Source organism: Parasteatoda tepidariorum, chromosome 9, assembly GCF_043381705.1.
Source record: "Parasteatoda tepidariorum isolate YZ-2023 chromosome 9, CAS_Ptep_4.0, whole genome shotgun sequence".
Lineage (NCBI taxonomy): Eukaryota > Metazoa > Arthropoda > Arachnida > Araneae > Theridiidae > Parasteatoda > Parasteatoda tepidariorum.
The window spans coordinates 750,733-773,341 of record NC_092212.1 but is presented as its reverse complement, the minus strand read 5'-3'; the positions used below and the strand labels follow the sequence as shown (position 1 = coordinate 773,341).

Sequence of the window (22,609 nt, the reverse complement as noted above, 5' to 3'; positions counted from 1 at the left end):
GGTACGCTAACCGCTCTGCCACCTAACCGACTTAAGACAAATACTGTTTGAATGCTATTAGTTGTTGTTGTAGTAGTTCATTTACGTCGCACTAGAGCTGCACAATGGGCTATTGGCGACGGTCTGGGAAGCATCTCTGAGGATGATTTTGATCCTCTGCAGAGGAGATGGCACCCCCGCTTCAGTAGCCCGACGACCTGAAGGCAAAGAATGATATTAGTCTTTGAGCATCACATATTATTCTATAAGCAATGCTTTGAAAGGTTCGTTTTGCTACGAGTAACAGTAATAATAATTATTATCTCTAAAATTTTTTAAATGCTTTCTTGTATTCCAGTTCTTAAAACTTGTCCCGCAAAGACGCGGTTCTCAGTAGAACACCGAAGTCAAGCATCACTGACTACGGTCAGTAAGCGGGTGGGTGACCACTTTGATTAGCCTGCGTAGGAACCGAAGGTGTGCCTTATCGGTCCACGTTAAACTGTTCTATCGTAAAGTGCTCGACTTTGTGCGCAGGTCATCGGGCTTCCGAAGCAGGGGAGCCATCCCCTCTGCAGAGGATCAAAATTGTGATGGCAGCTCTTCGGATTATCCTCAGAGATGTTTCCCTAACCATCGCCAATAGCTCATTGTGCAACTCTAGTGTGAGGTAAATAAAGTTCCTACCCATCATCTTAAAAACTTATTTTGAATATTTTTTAAGGAAAAAAAAGAATCATTGAATCGGCGCATAAGAGATCGGCGCATAAAATTGATTAATGGATTTCTAATTCAATGAATTTAAATGAAAAGCTGACTCTTCGCATCTCTTCACTCAACAACTCCCGTATTTTTTTCTCTTTTAATCATTTTTTCTTCTGAAAAGTCTAACTTTTACACCAAACTAGAAAACCTTTATTATGCCTATGTTAACCTATGTAAGAAAATTAATCGTAATAAAATGAAGGAATACTACCTGGATAAGAAAATCAATTAACTATGCTTGAAAACAAAATTGATTTAAAGATTGTGTGATTCATTAGGAGAAGAAATAAATGAGTAGTAATTTTACTCGTTAACGCGGCTGTTAAATAGAGAACGGATTTTATCTCGTGTGTGATGGCATGTCTTCGGTTATTGATTTAAAAATTTGAAATTAATTTGAACTGGTCGCATCTAATTGAATCTTGAACTGGTCGCATAAAAATTTGAACTGGTCGCATCTAATTTCTCTCCCTTTTAATTATTTTCGATTGACATCAACTCAAGAGCAAACTTATAAAATAAAGATCTCGAAAGAAAAAAAAAAATTTTTTTTTCCACAATGGCTCAAAAATCAATCCTTTAAGCAAAAAACAATCGTCGGCGGGCTGTTAAATTGGGACATAACTCAAAATGCGCTTTTTAGAAAAATGGACATAGCTCGAAATGTGCGTTTTCGAAAATAGGCATAGCTAGAAATGCGCGTTTACGAGAATGGACAAGGCTCAAAATGCGTGTTTACGAAAATGAACATGGCTCAAAATGAGCGTTTTCGAAAATAGACATATCTCGCAATTCGCGTTTTCGAAAATGGACATAGCTCGAAATGTGCGTTTAAAAAAATTACTATAGCTCGAAATGCGCCTTTACAAAAATGAACATAGCTAGAAATGCTCATTTACGAAAATAGACACAGCTCACAATGAGTGTTTACGAAAATGGACACAGCTCACAATGAGTGTTTACGAAAATGGACACAGCTCACAATAAGTGTTTAGGAAAATGGACAAGGCTCTAAACGCGCTCTTACAATGTTAACCAATAAGTTCAGAATTGTGATGCTGTAACAAAACCCGTAACGCATCAAAGAAAAAGCTGTGAGTGAAGTTTTAAATTTTTATGTTTTAATATGCATAAATTGTCATTTACAATTTAAATACTAAATCTTTTGAATATTAGGCTACTACTAATTTCATACATAATTATTATATAACTTTAAAATTTTAATATATATTATACATTAGGCAAAATAAAAAGAATCGGAAGGCCGTAATAACTTGATATAATAAGTGGATTTTAAATGACAATAAGGAATTCTTAATGATTAATGGTACTAATATTAAACAGATTTTAAAAATGTAATCGATTATCTCAATTGATTACATTAATCATTCACTCGTAATCATGATTACAACTCAAAACAGTTTTGATTAAAACTGTAATCATGATTACACCAGATGAATTACAATAACGAATTACTTGTAACTTGACTACAACTACGCATAATTTTTATTACTACTGTGACAGCGATTACAAGTCATCTAAATACAAGTAATCATGATACCTGTAATAATCCTTACTTGCCAAAAGATTACAAGCAATCAAAATATACAATTACAAGTAAATGCGACTGCATATTGCGTGTATCATACAATACATTTTGTATAATGATAAATTTTATACGTATTTAAACACAACATACGTAAGGATGTGTCTAGGTGTAAAGATATGCATTTACCTAAAATATATGTATATTTTATGTAGTACCTAAAAGCTATATGCGAATGTATCTGTATACAATATTCACGTATGTACATACACATGCATGCAAAGTATGTACGTAATATGGTGTAGATAGAATGTTCATAAAATATATTTACTTATATTGTAAATGTGTGTATATATATATATATACATATAGTGCTAATATATATAGTGGAAATACATATATAGTGCATATGTACAGTGTGAAAAATAAAAAGTGGACCACCCTGCATAACTTTAGATCTAATGATCGGATCTTCACGTTATAGGCCTCAATCTTAATGGTTCTTAAAATAATATAAAAATTTGCGTATTTAAGTTTAAAATTTTTTAGATACTTAGTCAATATGTAAAATAATAAGAAATAATAAATATTTATTAAAAGCTATTTCTTTGCATGAAATTAATTTTGAATAAAAAATTTTACATTTGGATGCAAAAATTTGTTAATTAGCTTAAACAGTTCTCGAGATGCTCAACAGGCAAAAAATAAAGTAAACGTCAAGGTGTCTAAACTTTGGAAATCTCTCCTGATCAAACTGTATGAGGACCATATTCCCTAGACTGCAGCCATCTTGGGAGTCAGAAATCTAAATCCGTCAACAACAAGAATTTATGTTTGTTCAGAGAAAGTATGTATTTCTGTCTGATTTCGTAACTTAAAATATGGTATGCATAAATAAATTTGCTTATTTGATGTTAACACCTCGAACCATTAAGGTCGAGTACTAGAACGTGCAGATCTGATTATTACATCAAAAGTTATTTTGGATATTCCGTTTTTTTGCACTCTGTACATGCGTGCAATGTTTATACATTCTTTTAATGTATGTCCTATCATACATCTCACAATTGGAATTCATAATTTGTATACTTTGATTACTTGTAATCAAGATTGCGTGTAGTTTTGATTACCTGTAATCATATATTATAATTACTTGCAATCATGATTACCTGTAATCGTTTCTTGATGTGATTGCAACTATTTATGACCATATGTATTCAGATTACTTGTACTGATCACTAGATCCATGATTACTTGTAACCGTAGTTACCCGTAATTACGATAACCTATAATTGTAATTACAAATTAGTAAATTATACAGTAATAATTATCTCAAATTATTTACGGATGTAATCGATACTTTAATCGAAGCCCAACTCTGGTCTAAAGAGCGGAATTAAATGCTATGTCCATTTTTGTTATTATCTATGAAAACGCTCATTTCCAGCTATGTCCAAATTTAAAAGCTCACCGACGAAATTCGAAAAATTACAGCAAAAACTCGGAAAATTTCAATAACTTCCAAACAAATTCAAATTTCGCAAAAAAGAACACTCTTTAAGTTTACAAATAAAAATGGCTCTTTCAGCATCTCAAATTTCAAAATCATAGTTAATCGCTTCTCACATTATTTTTTATTATTTGTTTAACAGTACGTAATTTTCGAAGTAGTATTAACCAAAAGAAAAATTTATTTATTCCGTTATGCGCACTGTAATTATTTTCTATATTTCACCACAATTTCAAGTTGTATAGTTTCTGCGCATCAAAACAAATGTAGCATGAAGAAAAAAAATCAGAAAAAATATCGCTATAAAAGGAACTAAAAATTGCAATAACTTTTGAATAAATTGGAATTTTGAAAAAACAAATATGGCATTTTCAACATCTCAAATTTCTACAATTATGATCTACTATGAAGTTACATTTCTGCTGCCCCGTAGAGTGGCAGTATTTTTCGCAAATTGAACAGATAAAAATTTTCAAACTAATTCTCGAACGCTAAATTTTTTAAATTCATCGTACTCCCTGTAGATTTCTTAAAATTTTTTTTTATCCACCTTTGAAATTTCTTTCAAGTTTTGAAGTTAAACACCCAGAACAGAGCTTATCATTTTTTAATGAAGAGAAGTTTACGAGAATTTAGTTGGTATTGTCAATAATTTTGAACTTATTAGGAAGAATCCAAAATATTAAAAGACGCATCGGAAGAATTTGAAGAAAGAGAAGATTTAAGAGAAGACATCAATTCAAATAAAGAAGCATGCATCTATGATTACTGTAAATAAAATTTGTTGAATAAGTTATGAAGCATTTAGAGCTACGTAAGAACTACCTTTAGCTGAGAGAAGTGTGGTACTAAAATAATATATACTCTTTATGCGTCTGTTTTTGGTTACTTTCGAACATCTTTAGGTAAATAAAATTTTCTCAAAATGGAATCAAAATGTCAAACAATTGCACTTTGCATTATTACCTCTACATTTTAGAATTTTAAGATTCTCTTTTCAGTTAATTCAGTTGTTTAGAATTAGCTTGAAAAACATTTGTAAAATTTCTCACCATCGTCATGTAGTTTTTGAAATTCATTTTTGATCGTAAGGCAGAGTTCAGTTCATTGATCACTCATGATCACGTTTGAGGCTGAGGCCGGCTACGCTCAAGGTCTAGACAATGACTACTTACTTTGTCCAGCTAATGTGATTATTATGTGGTTATGAAGAGTGATTATGCAAAATGGATAATTAATCATTCGAACCATAACATGCACGTCATTTTTTTGGATTTAAATTCATGGCAACCATCACTAACTCATCCCCCATCCTTTTTATATTTTTATTAACTACCACTCTTGAAAAAGAATTTTAATGAAATAATAGTAAAAAAAAAGAAAAAGAAAAGAAAGAACAGTAGAAATGCTCTACTTTCTTACTAATTATAGATGGAATCTCCTTTCATGCGGAGGGCACCAGACAATTGTCGAGAACCCCTTCCCCCCCACCATTGTTTCTAAATATAGGGGGAGGGGACTGAAGAAGAGACATTTTGACAAATGAAGCGATGTCATCGAAAAAGAAGACCCCGAATGAGACATTTTTGTAGAGATCACTAATACGTCAACTCATTCTTTTTTTTCTTCTTTCGTTGATGCGATATCTACTCTCTATCTCTCTCTCTAAATAAGATTCTCTGTCTCCGAGAGAAATTGTCACATCGATCGTCCATTCTAGAATAGATTTTTGTTCTTTATTGGCTAATGGAACAATGCATTTAAATAAGAAATTGTGATGTCACACTATGGATACTCGGGAAGCAAAAGACAACCAATACAGCATCAGCTAGTTGTTTATAAAAAAATATATCGTTCTAAAATTCTGTCTACCTTTTTGATGTCAAAATTCTTGGTGGTCCCATCAAATCATTTTGGTGGTTTATGTTGGTTTCAGTGCGATTCATGATGGTCCAACATCTTTTGATGCCCACCATCATCTAACATTTTCCATTATTAGTTCGTGGTTTCTCATATGCCAACAAACTTTCAACATCCCATGATGCTACTTTAATACACTATGATGGTTCTTCATCAAGAGAAGTTTGATTCTCATGGACCATGATGATCCATGATGGTTCCAACTATACATTTCCGTGATGGTTTAATGGGAATTCCCGTTGGTTCTCAGAAATATACCTTCAAAACAATTTAGTTTTTTTTATGTTGGTCTATCATAAACCAGTCCGAATTCTTACACTCGGATGATGGTTGTTCAAGATCGTTCCAACTTTCAATTTTCAAGAAACTATGATGGACATTTGTGATGGTTTAACACGAGCAAACCATCAAAACAAGCTGCTATTCTTATTTTGGCCCATTAAAAATCAGTCCAAATTCCTAGAGTGGGATGATGGTTGCTCATGATCGTTCTAACATCTGATTTTTAAGAAACTATAATGGAAATTTCTGATGGTTTAACAGGAACAAACCATCAAAACAAGCTGCTATTCATATGTTGAACCATCATAAATCAGTCCGAATTCCTACATTGGGATGATGGTTACTTATGTTGGTTACCATTAAAAGTATAATGGTTCATGATGGAAGTTATTGATGGTTACCATCAAGATTATGTTGGTCCATCAATGGAAAATCATAAAAATTTTTGACTTGGGTCAGATTGAGCTAAATTTAAAAGTTAGATTGTCGCGATGTTACTTTAATAGAACGACTTATCACATATAGAATTGATTAAAATAAAACCCCTCCTGATCTAAGTCTTTAATTTAACCTAGAATTATAATTTGCATTTTATCATAATCGTGATTATTTTTGTTTTGTGTAACTGGCATTTTTGTTGCATAATTAACTCACTTAAGCTCTATATGGCGTCCTGCCAGTTTTTGTCTTAAATAAGAAACAAAAAAATCTTTCTTTGCTGAAGAATATAGAATGTGTCACAAGAGAATACATATTTGTAGGACTAGGCGTACTCGAAATAGAATGGAAAGAATAGCTGCTAAAATAAACAAGAAACAGGTTTTAACAGACAGCAAATTAGGATCCATTCCCGCGATGTAGGCATCCAATTAGTTTTATTTTAGGTTTTGCTTTGAAATTTAAATTTTTATGGGTTCCTCCATATAAGCTATAAGTGATTCATTTCTTTTGATATTCTCTAGTTGTATGGTCTTCACCCTTACAAAATTTTCTGGATGTAAACAAACAAAGCTTCCATTCTAAAATATTCATGTTCTTCCAGATTCCAGAATTTTTTTTAAATTTTATTTATAAATAAGAGCTTGCATAAAACATTATTAGATATATGTTGAAATATTGTTTTGATTATAATTAACGTAAAAATATTTTGTAAATCTCTTAGAGATTGGAATTTTTGTTTTAATAATTGTTTTAATTTTGTTTATAAATAATGATACGATAGTATTTTTAATTGAAATTTCTGAAATATTATGCACTTTTTATTTCATTTCTTAGATTTCTTTTTCTTTATGGAACTAAGCGCTACAGCTGAGAAAGAAATCATTTTCAATATTAAAATTCAGATAAAATCCCAAAGCAGAACCTCAGTATCTATCTGCAAAGCCTAAAATCTGGCTGCAAAGCGTCGGAAAAATATTAGCACTCAAATATTGCACTTGGTAGGTTAGCAAATTTTGAAGACAATTATTCAATACATGATAAATTAATTGCACTAAATTTGATTTGCTGAAGCGTGATAAGGGAAGATGAAAGCTTAACTTAAGAAGAAAAGTTTTTAATATAGTATTTTACAGCCACCGTCTTCTTTAAAACGTCCGGTGGTATAACTGCCTTGTCACGTTTTTAATGCTTGGTGTAGAAGTATATTTTATTTATTTTTGCAAAGATTTAAAGTGTAGTAGATGTGTTGTGAGTAGTAGCTGATTTTTTTTTCGTGAAATAAAACTCTAAATTGCCTGAATTTGAAAAAAATTGTGGAAGATCCATAAGAAATAAGTTTTAGGATTCACTTTTTTCAACATTTTTCAGCATTTTCGCAATCTTCTACATTTTTTCCCCTTCTCGGATCAAGCTGTACTTCAAGAATTACTTGAAAAATAATTTTTGAAAGAAAATAAACTAACAGAGAAGATACAAATACAAACAAAATTATAGATAAAAGATCTTTCAGTCACACTGCCCCCCTCCCTAGAATAAAAATATTTCAACCCTTACAGTTTGTGCGATGCGCAAAAAAGGGACCACCCGGAATAACTTTTGATTTAATGATCGGATATTCACGATTCAGAACTCAATCTTAATGGTGACCTCAAATATACTAAATAGTTAGCACCGACGATATTCTGATTTAGAATTATTAAGAAATCTAAAACTGTCTATTGAGGGCCATTATAACGGACTATAGTGAAAATTTGCCAATCAAACTAACACTACAAGAGAACTCCGAATTTCTTTCGCTTTTTAAGAAATTTCCGAATTGGACTTTTAATAAGATGACCTTATGCAACGCGCGTCATTTCATAATTATCTCAGTAATATCTCATCCGGAGTGAACAGATTTGATTTTAAAATGTGAACATCTAGAAAATAAGTAGAAAAGCGATTTAAAGAGGTTTTCTTTCTCTCCTTTTGTCTTAGTGTACCTTAATCAACACTTGATATAAATATATTCAGAGTCTTCCCTCTGTTGTATTAAAGAAAAGAATGCTGGTAATTTAGAGTCATAAAATCATTCTTAGCAAGGCACTTGAAAGCAATAACATATTGAGAAGTCGAATACCAGTTACTTGCAACCCTTTTTTGACGCAATTTCATGTCGAAATCTCTGGAGATTCTATTTTGGGAGGGTAACTGGAGCAGCTTTATTGACTCGCATACTTTGTGGGAATGCAATAAGTATCTGTTTCCTGGATAAGAAGGCTTCTTTAGCACTGTCTTCAGGAGCATCTGTTTGTGACTATAAATTTCATTCAGAGTGGATTCCGAGACAAAAGAAAACTCGCCATTATTGCCTTTCCATGCTTATTTTGGGTTCATCTCATTTATCTTCAGAATCGGACTCTGAAGTTACATTTGCCTATGGAAAAACAATTAGACACATTGGAAATTCTTAGGTAAATTTTTATCTTGCCTTATACTTTTAGGATTACATTATCAGCCTATATGCTTGTAGACTAATCAGGAATAGAGTGCAAAATTTATTAATTAATCTTAATTTGCAATTAATCCTAATTACTTATTATACATTTTATAAGTTTATTTACAATGCACCTCACCACTTTGGATTTAATGTCAGGCATTGAATCAATCATTAAGCAATGAATGATATATTTAGTTTAAAAGTATACAAAATTACACTTTTTTTTACCAAACATACAAAAACCGCTTATTAGGTTATTTATAACAATTCTTCCCCACTCTGGGTTAAAAACGAATTTTCAGAAATAAATCAGGCTGATTGTGCTAATTTCTAATTTGTTTAAAAATATATAGATATGTAGTCACTTCAATAAGTCTAGAAAACATCGTGCTGATTAGAAAATGGAAGATACTTTCTCAATTTGCTAGGAGCATTTCAAAATGACGTCAATGTTTAACAAAGAACAATGTTATTCAATTAGCTTACGACATACACGAATTAAGACGCACATGACAAATAAAAACTTTCCAATTCCTTTACAACTATGGAATAGAGAATATCAAACTGAGAAAAAAAAGGTAATTTTCGTAAGGAAGACGTGCGATGAATTCATTTTCTTTTCATCTGATGTGAATGGAATTTGAGTTGAGATGGAAAAGGAGAAACTCAACAAGCAAGCGACACAAATCATAATATTTTTAAAAACATACAAGCAGCGCCTCCCCTCAGCAAATGTACGAACTTATGTCGGATGGTGAAATCTTCAAAGCACGTGAAAGAATTGAATGCGAGAAATCCCATCCTGTTCTTTTTTATTTTAACAGCAACTCTGCTCTCTTTAACGTGCGTTCATTCGAATCACTCTTCTTTTTTGTTTATTTAAAACTTGTCTGCGAACTTCAAATAAAAGTTAAAGACTTTCAAATTGCATTGTTTACATACCCCGAAACAATGTTCCGAGTTTTTTCAAATCAAAAAGTCAAGCATTCATTGAAGGTTTTATTATTTAAGGGTATTATTTAATTTCTTTTCAAAAAATAAGTAAAATAGATAAAATTAAAAATAAAAAACAGTACTTTAAAATGTCGGCAAAATTGAAGATAACATGTGGACAAACTTTTAAATTATCGAAAGAAGGCTTTAATTTTAAACAATAACAGCGTTAAACTATATGGATAGACCTCTGAAACGGACTAATATTACACTTAAAATGATATACTTATTACTTACATATAGTTATTGCTCATATACTAATTACTCATATACTTGTAATATAATTATTACAAAAAGTATGTAAACATTTTTCTTAAAAAATCACCCGCTTGAAAAAATTTTCTATCTCAATAAAAATTATGAAAATCAAAAATATTTCTCATTTTTTGAATATTTTTATGAGCTTATACATTTCAATATAGGAAAAGCGTTTTAAATATCAAAAGGGAAAAAGAATTAATTACAGGTGCTTTTAATGTTATAGAAATGTTTTTAATTTTATGAACTGTGGCTTCATACTTCTTATTGTCACGTAGGGGGTCAAAGTATGACGATTAGAGGATGCTGTCTAGAGATGGACAAAATTTAGCGTAATATTCATGAATAACTGTTATATACTCTCAACAGTTGCACAAATAGCATAAAATAAAGGAAAATATTAATCATAATAATAAAAAAATATTAGCATTAAGAATAAGCAAAATATAAACATTACTTTTAAACTTGATTGTTTACAAGTGTTTGTTAAAATCTGACATGTTCCTCATTTGATTCAAATTCTGAAATTATTCTTTTTAAAACATATTACATTTACATACATATTAACACTCCGATAAGTTTTCTTTCAATATATTAAGCTATTTTTGAAGGGAAAAAAAAGGTACCGATTCAATGAGTGAGACTTACGAGAAGACAAAGAAAACAAGTTGCATCATTTATTATGCTTATATCATGATTTAAATCCAATATAATTGTATATATCTTTCGATCAGTTTAAAAAAAAATATTGTCTTTCAAGTAATATTTTCTGATAGCTCTATTGATATACTTCTGTACTCGATTGTTGCCATTAGAGAAAAATTTCATGAGTTGACCACATAACTTTTTGACGTACAGCGATTGCCCTTGCGATAAATTATCGATAGAAAAAAAAAGTTCATATTTATACAGGGTATTTCTGACCTTAATCTATATTTTTCATAAACCTTATCAGAAATACACATCTAGGGTCATAAATTAATATTAAAGTGGCGGAAAGTAAACGCTGCTGAACTTAGAAAATCACAGGACAGCGAGGCAAACTGAATAAAAAACAAGACAGATTAACTTCAAATTTCACCCTGTTTTGATATTTTTTACTTTCAGCTTCTTTTACTGTTATTCGTCATAGAACAACAGCGCTCCTGATTTTTGCTCTCTTAAGTATTAATTTGAGACTCTCAAATGTGCAAGTTTTCTTTTTTCTGTTTTCATTCCTAATCAAGATTTAAAAAATACAGATTAAGGGTGATCTTTGAGAAATACGCTGTAAACATAGGAGTAGAACAACATAAATTATCTAAATAATTCAAAGCAAATGTATAGATCACTGAAGTGATTCAAATCTAGGAGTTGAATCACGAACCCAATGAAGTGATATCAGTCTTTAATTCGACACTTTCAAACTGACTAAGTAATTGAAATCAACCGATTATAGGTGTCATGCATGTAAAAAAATTTAACAGTCACTTAAAAATGGGTGAGCTTATAAGAATTAACAGATTCAGTGCACACTGTTCGCAGTATGGATATCTTGCACTAAATCATTTAATTTAATTGGAATCTACAAATAGGAATCAATTAATACTAATCTTTAATATATTGATTTAAGTCACCAGTTTTCGATCAAATGATGTCAATGTTTGATTCTAATCATTATCTCTGCGGACCATCGGAAAAGAATAAAATGATTTCATAATTCACTAATTCAAGCGGTTATGCTGCAAAAATATACAGATATTTTTTTAAGTAAAGTTTCATAATTTGCTGCTTTAACTGAATACTCGTTCTTCGCGTCGAACAATCAATAAATGTCTGAACGGCCACAAAACTAACAAACATGTACAATTAATAATTCCATTTTCTTTAAATTTATTATTATATTTTGTCTTTCCCAGTGGCTTCACGTTATTAGAGTAAACACAACACGCTTTAAGACTCAGCAAAATAAGGATTAACAAACGTCAAAATTATTTGATAAGATGCTCGAAAACAACGCACGATAGTCAAAATTTATAACAATCACGGAATTTTCTCCTGTACTTATACTCTAAAGGGTACTTCCTGTACCCTTTAGAGGTACTGTAAACTGTATCTATAATAAAACTTCCCAGTATCGATGTAGTTTCAATAGGTATCAAATATACTACTATAATGTGTGGTACCTATATTTTAACATTTGGTACCTATTACAGGTGACCATAATACCAGTAGAGCCTATTACCAAAATGAATTAAGCATTATTGGTGTCAATAATAATATGACGATTTTCTACATCTCTCCTAGACAAATGAGTGTCAAAGCCTTTTCGCAATTAATTTTGCTAGAGAGATATTTAATTAGAGCAAATAGCTTATTTTTTTCCTCAGTTTTTATTTCAAAATTAACTAAGCATTATTGGTGTTAGTAATATTTTAGCTATTTTTCACGCTTCTTTTAAATAGATAAGAATCATTTCTCCATTAATATTGCTTTTAACATAGCTTATTTTTTAATTTCATTTAATTATTATTATCAGATTTAAATAAGTATCCATAGCGCCAACAATAAAATGGCGACTTAACGTGTTTCCTAAACAATTTGTTACATTTTTTCTATTAATTTTTCATTTTAGTGCATAGAATATCTATCTATTTTTTAATTTCGCTAAGTACCAAATTTATGTAAGCGTTTTTGACACCTATAATAGTGACCATCTCTCCATTACTTTCTCTTTTGAGCTCACAGCTTATTTTTTATTTCAATGGGCACTAATAACCAAAATTAATTGAGCCTCATTGGAGCCAATAATAGTTTGACGATTTTTTCAGGATTCCCCCAAAAGAATAATCTCTATTCATTTTGTTTCCTTGAACAGAACTATATTTTAATCAAATTATTACCCAATAACAAATTTAATCAAGCATCATCGGCTTCAATAAGTAAATATTACGATTTTTTACATTTCTCTTAGACGAATTAGCACTCTTTCTCTATTCATTTTGCATTTAAATACATAACTTATTATTTTTATTTCAATTACTGTGGGTTTCAAATTATTAGGGGGACCGGAGAGAAATGTCGTTTTGGTGCATTAAATATCCATTAGACCAATTCCTTTCTTTTTCGATCCATTTCGATTCATTTTCGATCCGTCATTGAAAGGTTGATGCTAGCGAGGGTGAATACATTATTGATTAAAAATTATATCTTGATAACACATATCAAATGCACCGAAACGACATTACTTTCCTGTCCCCCTCATAATTCGTTTTATAGATTCTCGCTCGGTGCGTTCTTGCATTTACTTTTTTTACAGGTGCCTTTTTTCCGTGATTCGAATGATGCTTACCTTTTGCCTGTATTGCTTTGGCTGTCTCAGGAGGTGAATAACTGGTGACCTGTGAGAGTGCCCGGGCAAAGTGTTCGTCCACAACGGATGATATGTCCCCACTGTAGTATGTGAAGAGGACACAATTGGCAGACAAATACTGGGCTTCCGCCTTATCATTTTTCTCTCCCTCAGAAGTGCTGCTGGCGGCAGATGAAGATGCGGCGGCGGCGGCCGGAGGACTCCGGATGGAGGCGGCGGATGGAAGAGAAGAACGACAATCGATGGGAGAAGCGGCGGGTGTTGTTGGATCGAGGCTGCTCGGACTGGTGTCTGTGTGTGATTTGATCGAAGTAAATTTCTAAAAAGAGAACCACGAAAAATAAATAAATGAATTTTTTTTTAATAATAATAAATGTATCGAGATATCTGTAAAAATAATTACATTTAGATATTTGTTCAATTTCATTTATTTTGGGAATCTCATATTGGACAATATAAAACCATCGAGCATTCCCGCAAAAAATGTCTGCTCGAAGTCAAGATGTCTTGGAGGTAAGGTTGGTACAGTTTCATGACAATTGGAATGACGGTGACAATAGGGTTAGCATGACGCACAAGCCGCCCCTATTTCCCAAATAAAGTGGTACCCCATCGATCTGAAGCAAGGATCGAATGACTTTCTTTCACAATAATAATTCAGCCAGATGAGCTCTTATAGAATAATTTAGAGAATATTATTTAAGAATCCAAAACTGAAACTGAAAAACAAAATATAGTACGTTTCACGAAAGAATACGACATTCATTCTATTAACATCAAAACTATTTTAAACACTGAAAATTTCAGTAATTCATGGCAAAAAAAAATAATGCATTGCACTAACAATTATAAATTTTAATGGGTGGCAATAGTTTTCCACTAATACAGATTAATTAGATATCGATTAAATGAGCCACAATTTAGTAGTGATGCTAATTTAAGTATTTAAGCAAACAATAAACTGAATAAAGATGGAATTTTTTCAGAAACTTTCCCTATCTTAAAAATAATATTTCAAAACATGTAAAAACAATTAAAATGCTTGCATAAATCAAGAAAAATTGTTGAAATCCATTATTCATGTAGTATTTTAATTTTTTTATATTCATGTAGTATTTTAATTTATGGACCTCGTCCTGTTTAAATGCTAGAGAATTGTTTCTATGCAGAATTTTATTTTAAAGTTATATAGTGTATAGACATGGAGATTCAGTTAATAAAGAATTTTATTTAAGAATTTCTTATTGTAAAAATGTCAGATGGTATTTCATATTGGATGTTCCATTTTAGCTTCTAATTTTGAGAACTAGAATGCATAGACTGTTTTAAAATTCAGAGTAACAATCAAAAAATATAATTTATCCCAAAAGATTCGTCAAAAAATGGAAGAAAGAAATGGGCTCCTCAGAAATATGTGATAGAAAAATATAATACTTGAAAAATTTGCAAAATATCATTCATAAAACTGAGTATATGACATTTTAATAATTTACAAATATCTTCCACAACAATTTTCAATTCCTATAGTTTCAAAAAAAGGATTCAAGACAGCTAAAATTTCAGTTAAAATTTGAGTCTCCCGATCACCTCTTGCATCACCTCTTAAATCTTAAATAGTACCGACATACAGGATGTTATCGAAGTCATAGGAATCAGTACTCAGGAAGCCGGGACTGAAAACATCAAAATCAGTTTGACAGATGGAGGAAACAAAGAAGAATTGAAAGGTAATTAATTGAACTCATCAAGCAATCAAACTGGTTTTGATGTTTTCTGTCTAGCTTTTTTCAATGAGGGTTTGAGAGACTTCGAAAGCAATTTTTTTCCTTCCTCAGTAAAATATTAATTTGTGACAGCCCCTCCCTAATGTGGATGCTTTTTTTTTTTAAATTTGTTTTTGAGAAAGATTTTTAGAGCTTAAAGTTAAAGGATGACTGCAACATTCCCATAAACATGTTCAACTCTGCTTAATACGAATTAAAATTCGTCTACGACTTATACGAAAGTTTCTCGTTTTTAAATCAATTTGTTCGTATTCAATAAAAATTTGACTACGTGCAGTTTTTCTTTATTTTATCAGCATTGTTCTTTTAAAATATAATATTTATTCGCTTTTATATCGTCAAATCTTATTATAAATATTGTTATAATTATTCTTATAATTTATGCAGTATCTTGTAATTATGCCTATAATATCTCTAAAGAAATACGTATACATAATCAATGCGATAACTATCCATAAAATATCAGTTTAAAGTCTTTTTTAATTCTTTTTTCTGTATAAATGTGCTGAAATGTTTTTAAATGAAATAAAAGTAGTTATTATAGTTCAAAGTCAACTCATCTAGATTGTAAAACACTCATGTGGAAATTGTTAAGAAAAAATGGATGACATTTCTTTTTCACGTCGGCCACAAACATATGAAAACTGAAATATCAAGCGAGTGAGCAGTCATGAGCATGAACATTTAAAAGGCTATTTGAGATATAAATTGTGCGGTATTTCAGATTCTTTATTACTTTTACCTGATGACGTTATACAAATACAATTCTCCAAATCCTCAATTCATGAACAGTAGTTAAATAGTGTGGCTCTTTTAGGCCATATCATATAGTTATTATAATTAATTTAAATAAAGGAAATTTGCTCGTCTCTCTTAAATTTAAGGAAATAATATTTTACTTACAATTAAACCATTTTACCATTTACAATTAAATCAACTTAGCATTATAACTTAAATTGTTTTAGAATAGTTGGAGAGACTTACTAATTTTCGGTATCTGTCTAGAGTAGAATCACTTTGATTGCTCTCCTTTCCTTCGGCTGCTTTAATATTAGTATTTTTGGCCCGATGAAAAGTTTGCGGAAAGTTTTAGAGAATGAGCACAAAAGTTATTTGTGATTTCGAATGAGTCCCATGATGGGGGCCCATTGTGAGATTTTAACCTTATTGTTCACTTGAATTACTCTATCCGTATTTAAGTTACTGTTCGCCGATGGAGATTTCCCACGGTAGTTTTATTTAATCGAAAACTTTGAGATGTTCTAGAAATCTATATTTAGCCCTTCCTCTTGCCCTTAATTTTGAGTGACGATAAGCGTCACAATAGTATACAGTTGTCTGCTTTCAGACTTTTGATAAATATTTTTGCATTAATGCAATTTTTCGTTAACGAAATCTTTAGCATCATCCAAATCAGTTTTTGTCAGTTTAAACTGTAATAAAATTAAATTAAAGGAAAAATAAATAAAATAAAGTCTGACAAACGAGTGTAGTTTTAAATGATGAATTCAAAAACACAAATCGAGTAACCATACTGATTTTAAGTTTTACGAAATTTCCATAAATATTACAAAATTGATCAAAATTGCTATTTTTTTTGATCCCTAAGAAAAGCTGATCTAAGCAGCACTTTTATTTTCCTCCTTTCTTAAGTAGCTTTCGAATAGCAATTTATCAATAGAAATCAGGTACAGAAAAGAAAACAAACACATAAAATTTAACCTAAAATCCAAGATGGTCTCTTAAACATATGTAGTCACGAATTTTTGAAAAAATTTTTTTTTTTCTTATTTGGGAAGCTAAAACGCACTTAGTTGGGCAGAAATAAAATATTAAAACCAAGTATCAACAAATAAACTGTTCTAGATTTTTATTTTAACTAAACTTTTCCATTTAGGCCATTTCCATTTATTGATTCAGAACTATATTTTAGTTTTAATAATACTTCGTAATGACTACTAGAGTTTTATATAGAAAAATCAGCCATCATTGAAGCTAAAAGCTCTAACTCCTTATGCAACCTGTATTAATTGATAAGCTTAATTATAATGAAAAAGTTTCAATTTAAAAAAAAAAAACAAAAAAAAAACAAGAACATTTCGATGGTTTTGCACGAAAAAATAAAACAATTATATATATTGAGTGTAACTTATTAGAATAAATTTGATATAGTCTCAGTTCATTTTCCGGGCATTATGTTCATCTTATATAAAGTTTATCTTAAAATATGTGGCAAAAACTTCTTATCAACTTTTTTAAAGAAAACAAATGAAATGTCTGCGGTTCATTTGAGGTTAATAGTGTTATTCGAAAAAAACCAACTTTTTTTCTGCTTTCTCTAAAAAAATTATAAGAAATTCTTACAATGCATTTTAACATAAAATTTATGTAAAATAAGCATAATACCTGAAAAATCTATTCTACTAAGTTATACTCAATAAATATAATACTTTTACTTGCAATACTATAGAAAAGTTTTTTGTAATCCTTTCTTCATCCTCATCAGATTCGTCGTCTTTTAAACAATCTATTATGATTAACTAATAAACTAAAGATTTATTGGAGTTAGAATAATAGAATATCAATCAAATTATCAGATAAATTATAGTATTAAATTACGATTACAAAACGATGATATCGTAACAATTCCAGGAATTTGGTGGAATTGAATATAATTTAGAATCGGGAACGTCCGGAGTTAGTTTCGAATATCGTAACCGTCGACTCCATTGCTCTATTCAACGCTCTGAAATCACACACCAAACTGGAAGACCAACGCAATAATAAAGATACAATTTTTCCAATTTTTATTTATTTATTGCTCTTAGTGATGGCTTTACGTTATGAAATTAAGCATAACACTTTTCTGGAAATTCATCGCACGAAAATAATGTAATCAGTAGCAATTGGCATGAGCTAAAGACCATCTCGTGATAACCACAATTAAGCAGTTTTCATCGGTACTCGTCCCTTTCACTAGACAATGAAACACCTATTTCCATAGTACAGTAGCAGTAGTATAGATAGCCGAGATAGTCTGAGTGGCTGGACACTGGACTCACGTTCGTGAGAACGGTAGTTTAAATACAGCCGGTCAAGGACTTCTAGTGACTGGTACACGATAAATCTGTCGAGTCACAAAGTCCTCCATGCTCCCATAACTAATCACACCTCTCGGGGTACTGAATTGGAGATGGATCGTTCTCTGATTCTGGTCAAAAATACGATCTGTGGTCGAATGAATGAATGTATGAAAGGGTTCACCCATTAGCGGGTGTGGCACATGGGTGTGGTAAAAATCGAATTCTTGGCCATAGATAGCGCCACTGAAAAACAAGAACAAGCATACCCCTTGTCTTAATAGCGTACGGCAACAACAACTACAGTAGCATAGACACGGGACTAAAGTCGACATCTTAAACAGCTTTTTCATTTACTTGTCAAATCTCATCTGTGATTTATCATAGATTGACTTCTTGAATGTTCATTGTGCACTTGCATGTGTAGTTAAATTTTGCGAAGCAATATGCACATTACTTGCATCATGTAATTATTTGTTACATAATCACAATCAATTTGTAAAAATAAAAAAAGGTTTGTATGGTGCAAAAGTAATTTTCAAATGCTCTCTTTACTCTGCTATTAGCATATTTTATTCTCGGAAATTCAGCAAAATGTGATACTCTGTTATAAATCAAACTGTTTTTACCTATTTTGAAGTTAACTTTTGCTCTGTATCATTTCAATCAAAAACTTAAAGTGTCGTCTCCGTAAGAGTAAGCATAGACACATGGACGTATCCAAATCGATTTCCATTCAACTTCCAGTGAAAGAAATATGAATTGGTTACATATTTAGCATTATTTATTTTCTAAATGAGAATGATTTTGCAGAATAATTGCAAATATTAGTTTCAATTTCAAATAAAAATTGAGTCCGAAACCTTAGCATTCATCCAGTTTTTAAAGGTTTTGAAATTTAAAGAAGATATTTTATCAAGTTTGTTAAAACAATTGAATTCATCATAGATGAATTAAAGAAGAAAACATAATTTTAAATTATATTAATTTTTTGTATTTCATTAAACTAAATCTGAGCAAACTTCTCCTATGCATCAGTGAGGGAAATACCGCTCAGGCTACACTCCTTGTGTTCGAAACAGTCCATCATCCACTTAAAATGGGTGATTCAATTTAAAATTGATTTTGTAATTGTCAATGAAGCAGAAATAAGATATCAAAAACATATCGCAACCGAAAAGTAGCTAAATTCACTCTTTTCAGAGGATTTGATGGAGAGAATTAAAACTGAAACTTATTGACAACTCTATGAGAGATTATCACTTTCTGCCAGTCAAGAAGAAAAAAACAGTATTGTACATTATTTTGGTAGAGTGGAAATTGTTTATATCTAGAGAGACTAAGATGTTCTATTCTTCAGAGAATAAAAAGTACACATTTCTTCTACTCAAGATTCTTTCTTTTTTTTTCAGATGAAGGAGAAGAAATAGTTACCAAACTTTCATCGATAATAATTGGTATAACTACCTGAACTGCATCTTAATACCTATTTATAGCAAACAGGCCACTATCCTACAGCAATTATTTTTATTTTTTTAAAAGGAAAGATATAAATTTCAATTTTTTTTCAAATAAATCAATCTTTTTAAATAAATTTATTTGTGCTCTAACGGCTTTTTTACTGTAGAGAAATGCTCCATTATAAACTATTATTTTAATCAAAACATGCCAAGATTTGTTATAATTTGAAATTAATTTCATTTTTGTTTAAGATGTATCTATCTGAGTTTTTTTACATACATATATATATATATATATAATTTAATTTGCCCACACGGAAGCATGCCATCACCCATTTTAGGGTCAGTTTTGCATTGAGATCTTAGGAGATATTTACACGGGTATTTTTTTTTATGTTTTAGTGATCCCNTGGACAGGCTCCATACATTTGAAGCAAACTATATCTTCACTGCATTCCTTTAAACAGACAACACATACTTTCGTAATGGGATTATTTAATACTGTTTGTTTACACTTTAACGGGTTGCAGATCGTTATTCCATGAAATAACTAGTTAAACCATGAAATACAAGACAGTTTTACACTTTAGCGGACACGATCAGTCATTTCATGGAATAACTAGGCATTCTATAAAATTATAAAATAACGGATTTCATACATATATATAATTTAATTTGCCCACACTGACCTCACATAAAATTCTAAAAGGAAACATGCCATCACCCATTTTAGGGTCAGTTTTGCATTGAGATCTTAGGAGATATTTACACGGGTATTTTTTATTTTTATTTTTTAGTGATTCCAGACCCAATTATTAAAAATAAATCCGAAATAACATTAAGGGAATAAGAAAAAAAAGCGAGGAAGAGATACATATTTTGAAAAGTTATATGAATTTAGGGAAATTTATGATGCTTTCGGGATAAAGCAACCTTCTTTGTGAACCGATTGTTTGGGGTATGAGATAGAGATATCGGCCTTGAGGACAAATGAGTGTCTACCAACAATGCAACCATCTATATCTCAGATTTATCTTAAATTACTAATTTCAAAACGTGAAAAAGCCACCGCTTTGTGCCGCAAGCAGAACGGACCATCAGTCGGCGTAACTTATGGTGTAATTTCGGGCAAAGACACTGAAAGTCTTTGATCGGAAATGGTCACACGATCTCATGGAAAGGGAGAAGGGGAATGAACATGTCACGGCTCATCAAAACAGCTCATCCCTGGGGACGGAAGACTCCTTTGAACATCGTTTGCGAGGGGTATTAACAAGCACACCTCCATCTCTTTATTTTTAAACAGATATTTCGAACGGTAAACATTGCCGCCGTAGAAGACCTCCTGCTACAGAGATACACAAAACAAACTGAAACAATGACACTCACAGAAATAGTCTTAACATCTTGATTTGAGCAAAATATCTAAGACATTTAAGAATAGTTTAGAATGCATCATCTGCTTACATGAACTATTTTGTATAAGATTCTGTCTCTGTATAGTAGAGACATTTCTAGAACGAAAAGGAAAATAAAGACATAACTTTGGTAATAATCACAAAATATACGCTATTTAAGCCCTTCATAATGTAACGGTTTACCAGAAATTCTGGTTTTCACGATTATAGAAAATCGAAATATCAAAATAGTTCACATTTCGTAACAAATACAAAATTGACGAGTAAATTTAGCCAAATAAATGGTTTTATATCATGTTCTAAGATATCATGATAAAATGATCGAATTTTACCAAATATTATTACGTATTATAAAGCAACATTTTATTCTTAATTTTACTAAAATCTCTAAGTAATGCACTGACTCAGAAATTATCGTGCTTTTGGTGTTCCCTTCGAGCCCAAAATCATGGTAAGTTTTATCATATTCTGGCAGTTTAGACCCTATTCAGTGTAGGGTCAGATTGACCACGTTTCACTCGTTTTTTGTTATTTTAAACTTCATACAACCTCCACAAGAAAAAAAAGGTTGTTTTAATGGTTTAAGGAGATTTATTTTCACTATTTAAGAATGTAAAGAAACGAAAAAGCATTTCACTATCAAACTTACGTACCGAAGCTTTTTAAAGGTGGCCATAATTTATCTCTTAATCAAAACTCTTATAAATGAAAACTATCGTTAAATCAGAAGACACATGTTGAGAAATGACTATCAGCTGATGCATATCCTCCTAATACTGCCGTTATCTCATAATCAGTACTTTCAAAAGTTCTAACCAGCGCTTTTCACATCTTCAGCGCACACTGAAATCTCCGCTTTAAAGACAAAGGTAGACTTTTTCTGACGATGTCAGTTCCTCTTTTTCTATTTATGTACTGCTTTTAGTTTCTTTCTTTATAAAACTTTAAATCATTTTCTGAAATTGGACATAGATTTGGACCCATTACTGAAAGTGCTCGGCTTTCTTCAGGATCAAGCGAAAATGTTCCCAGGTTTACCATCCTTGAAAACATTAGAATTCGAATCTTTTTTTTTTAAACAGAAGCTCTTACTTTCACCACCAAACCTGGTTCTTGACAACAAACATTCAAGTTCCTGTTTTTCTTTCAAGTTCCAGCTCAGTTAGACAGCTTCTTGACTTTCTGAACTAAGTTTCGCACCAATTTGTATCTGATTTTGGATGCTGATTCTGTTAACATCGCAACAGCCTACTGCAGTCTTTCATTTTTCTTCTTTTTTCTTCTTTCTTGAAAATTGTGTGCTTTAGACATTTTTGCTTTTTTCAACAACTGAGCACAAAAG

At 31.1% G+C, this 22,609-nt stretch overlaps 1 protein-coding gene across 3 annotated transcripts in view; it reads right to left on the bottom strand.

The window, feature by feature from the left end:
• Positions 1-22,609, bottom strand: part of LOC107444664 (transcription factor vestigial) — a 69,676-nt gene that overhangs the window by 31,830 nt on the left and 15,237 nt on the right. For all 3 annotated transcript variants that reach the window (XR_011637666.1, XM_016058876.3, XM_016058875.3), the window contains exon 2: positions 13,505-13,844. Coding sequence is in view for 2 of the 3 variants with exons in the window: in XM_016058876.3 (XP_015914362.2) it covers positions 13,505-13,844 (340 nt within the window). In the remaining variant the exon portion in view is untranslated. The remainder of the gene's footprint in view (positions 1-13,504; positions 13,845-22,609) is intronic.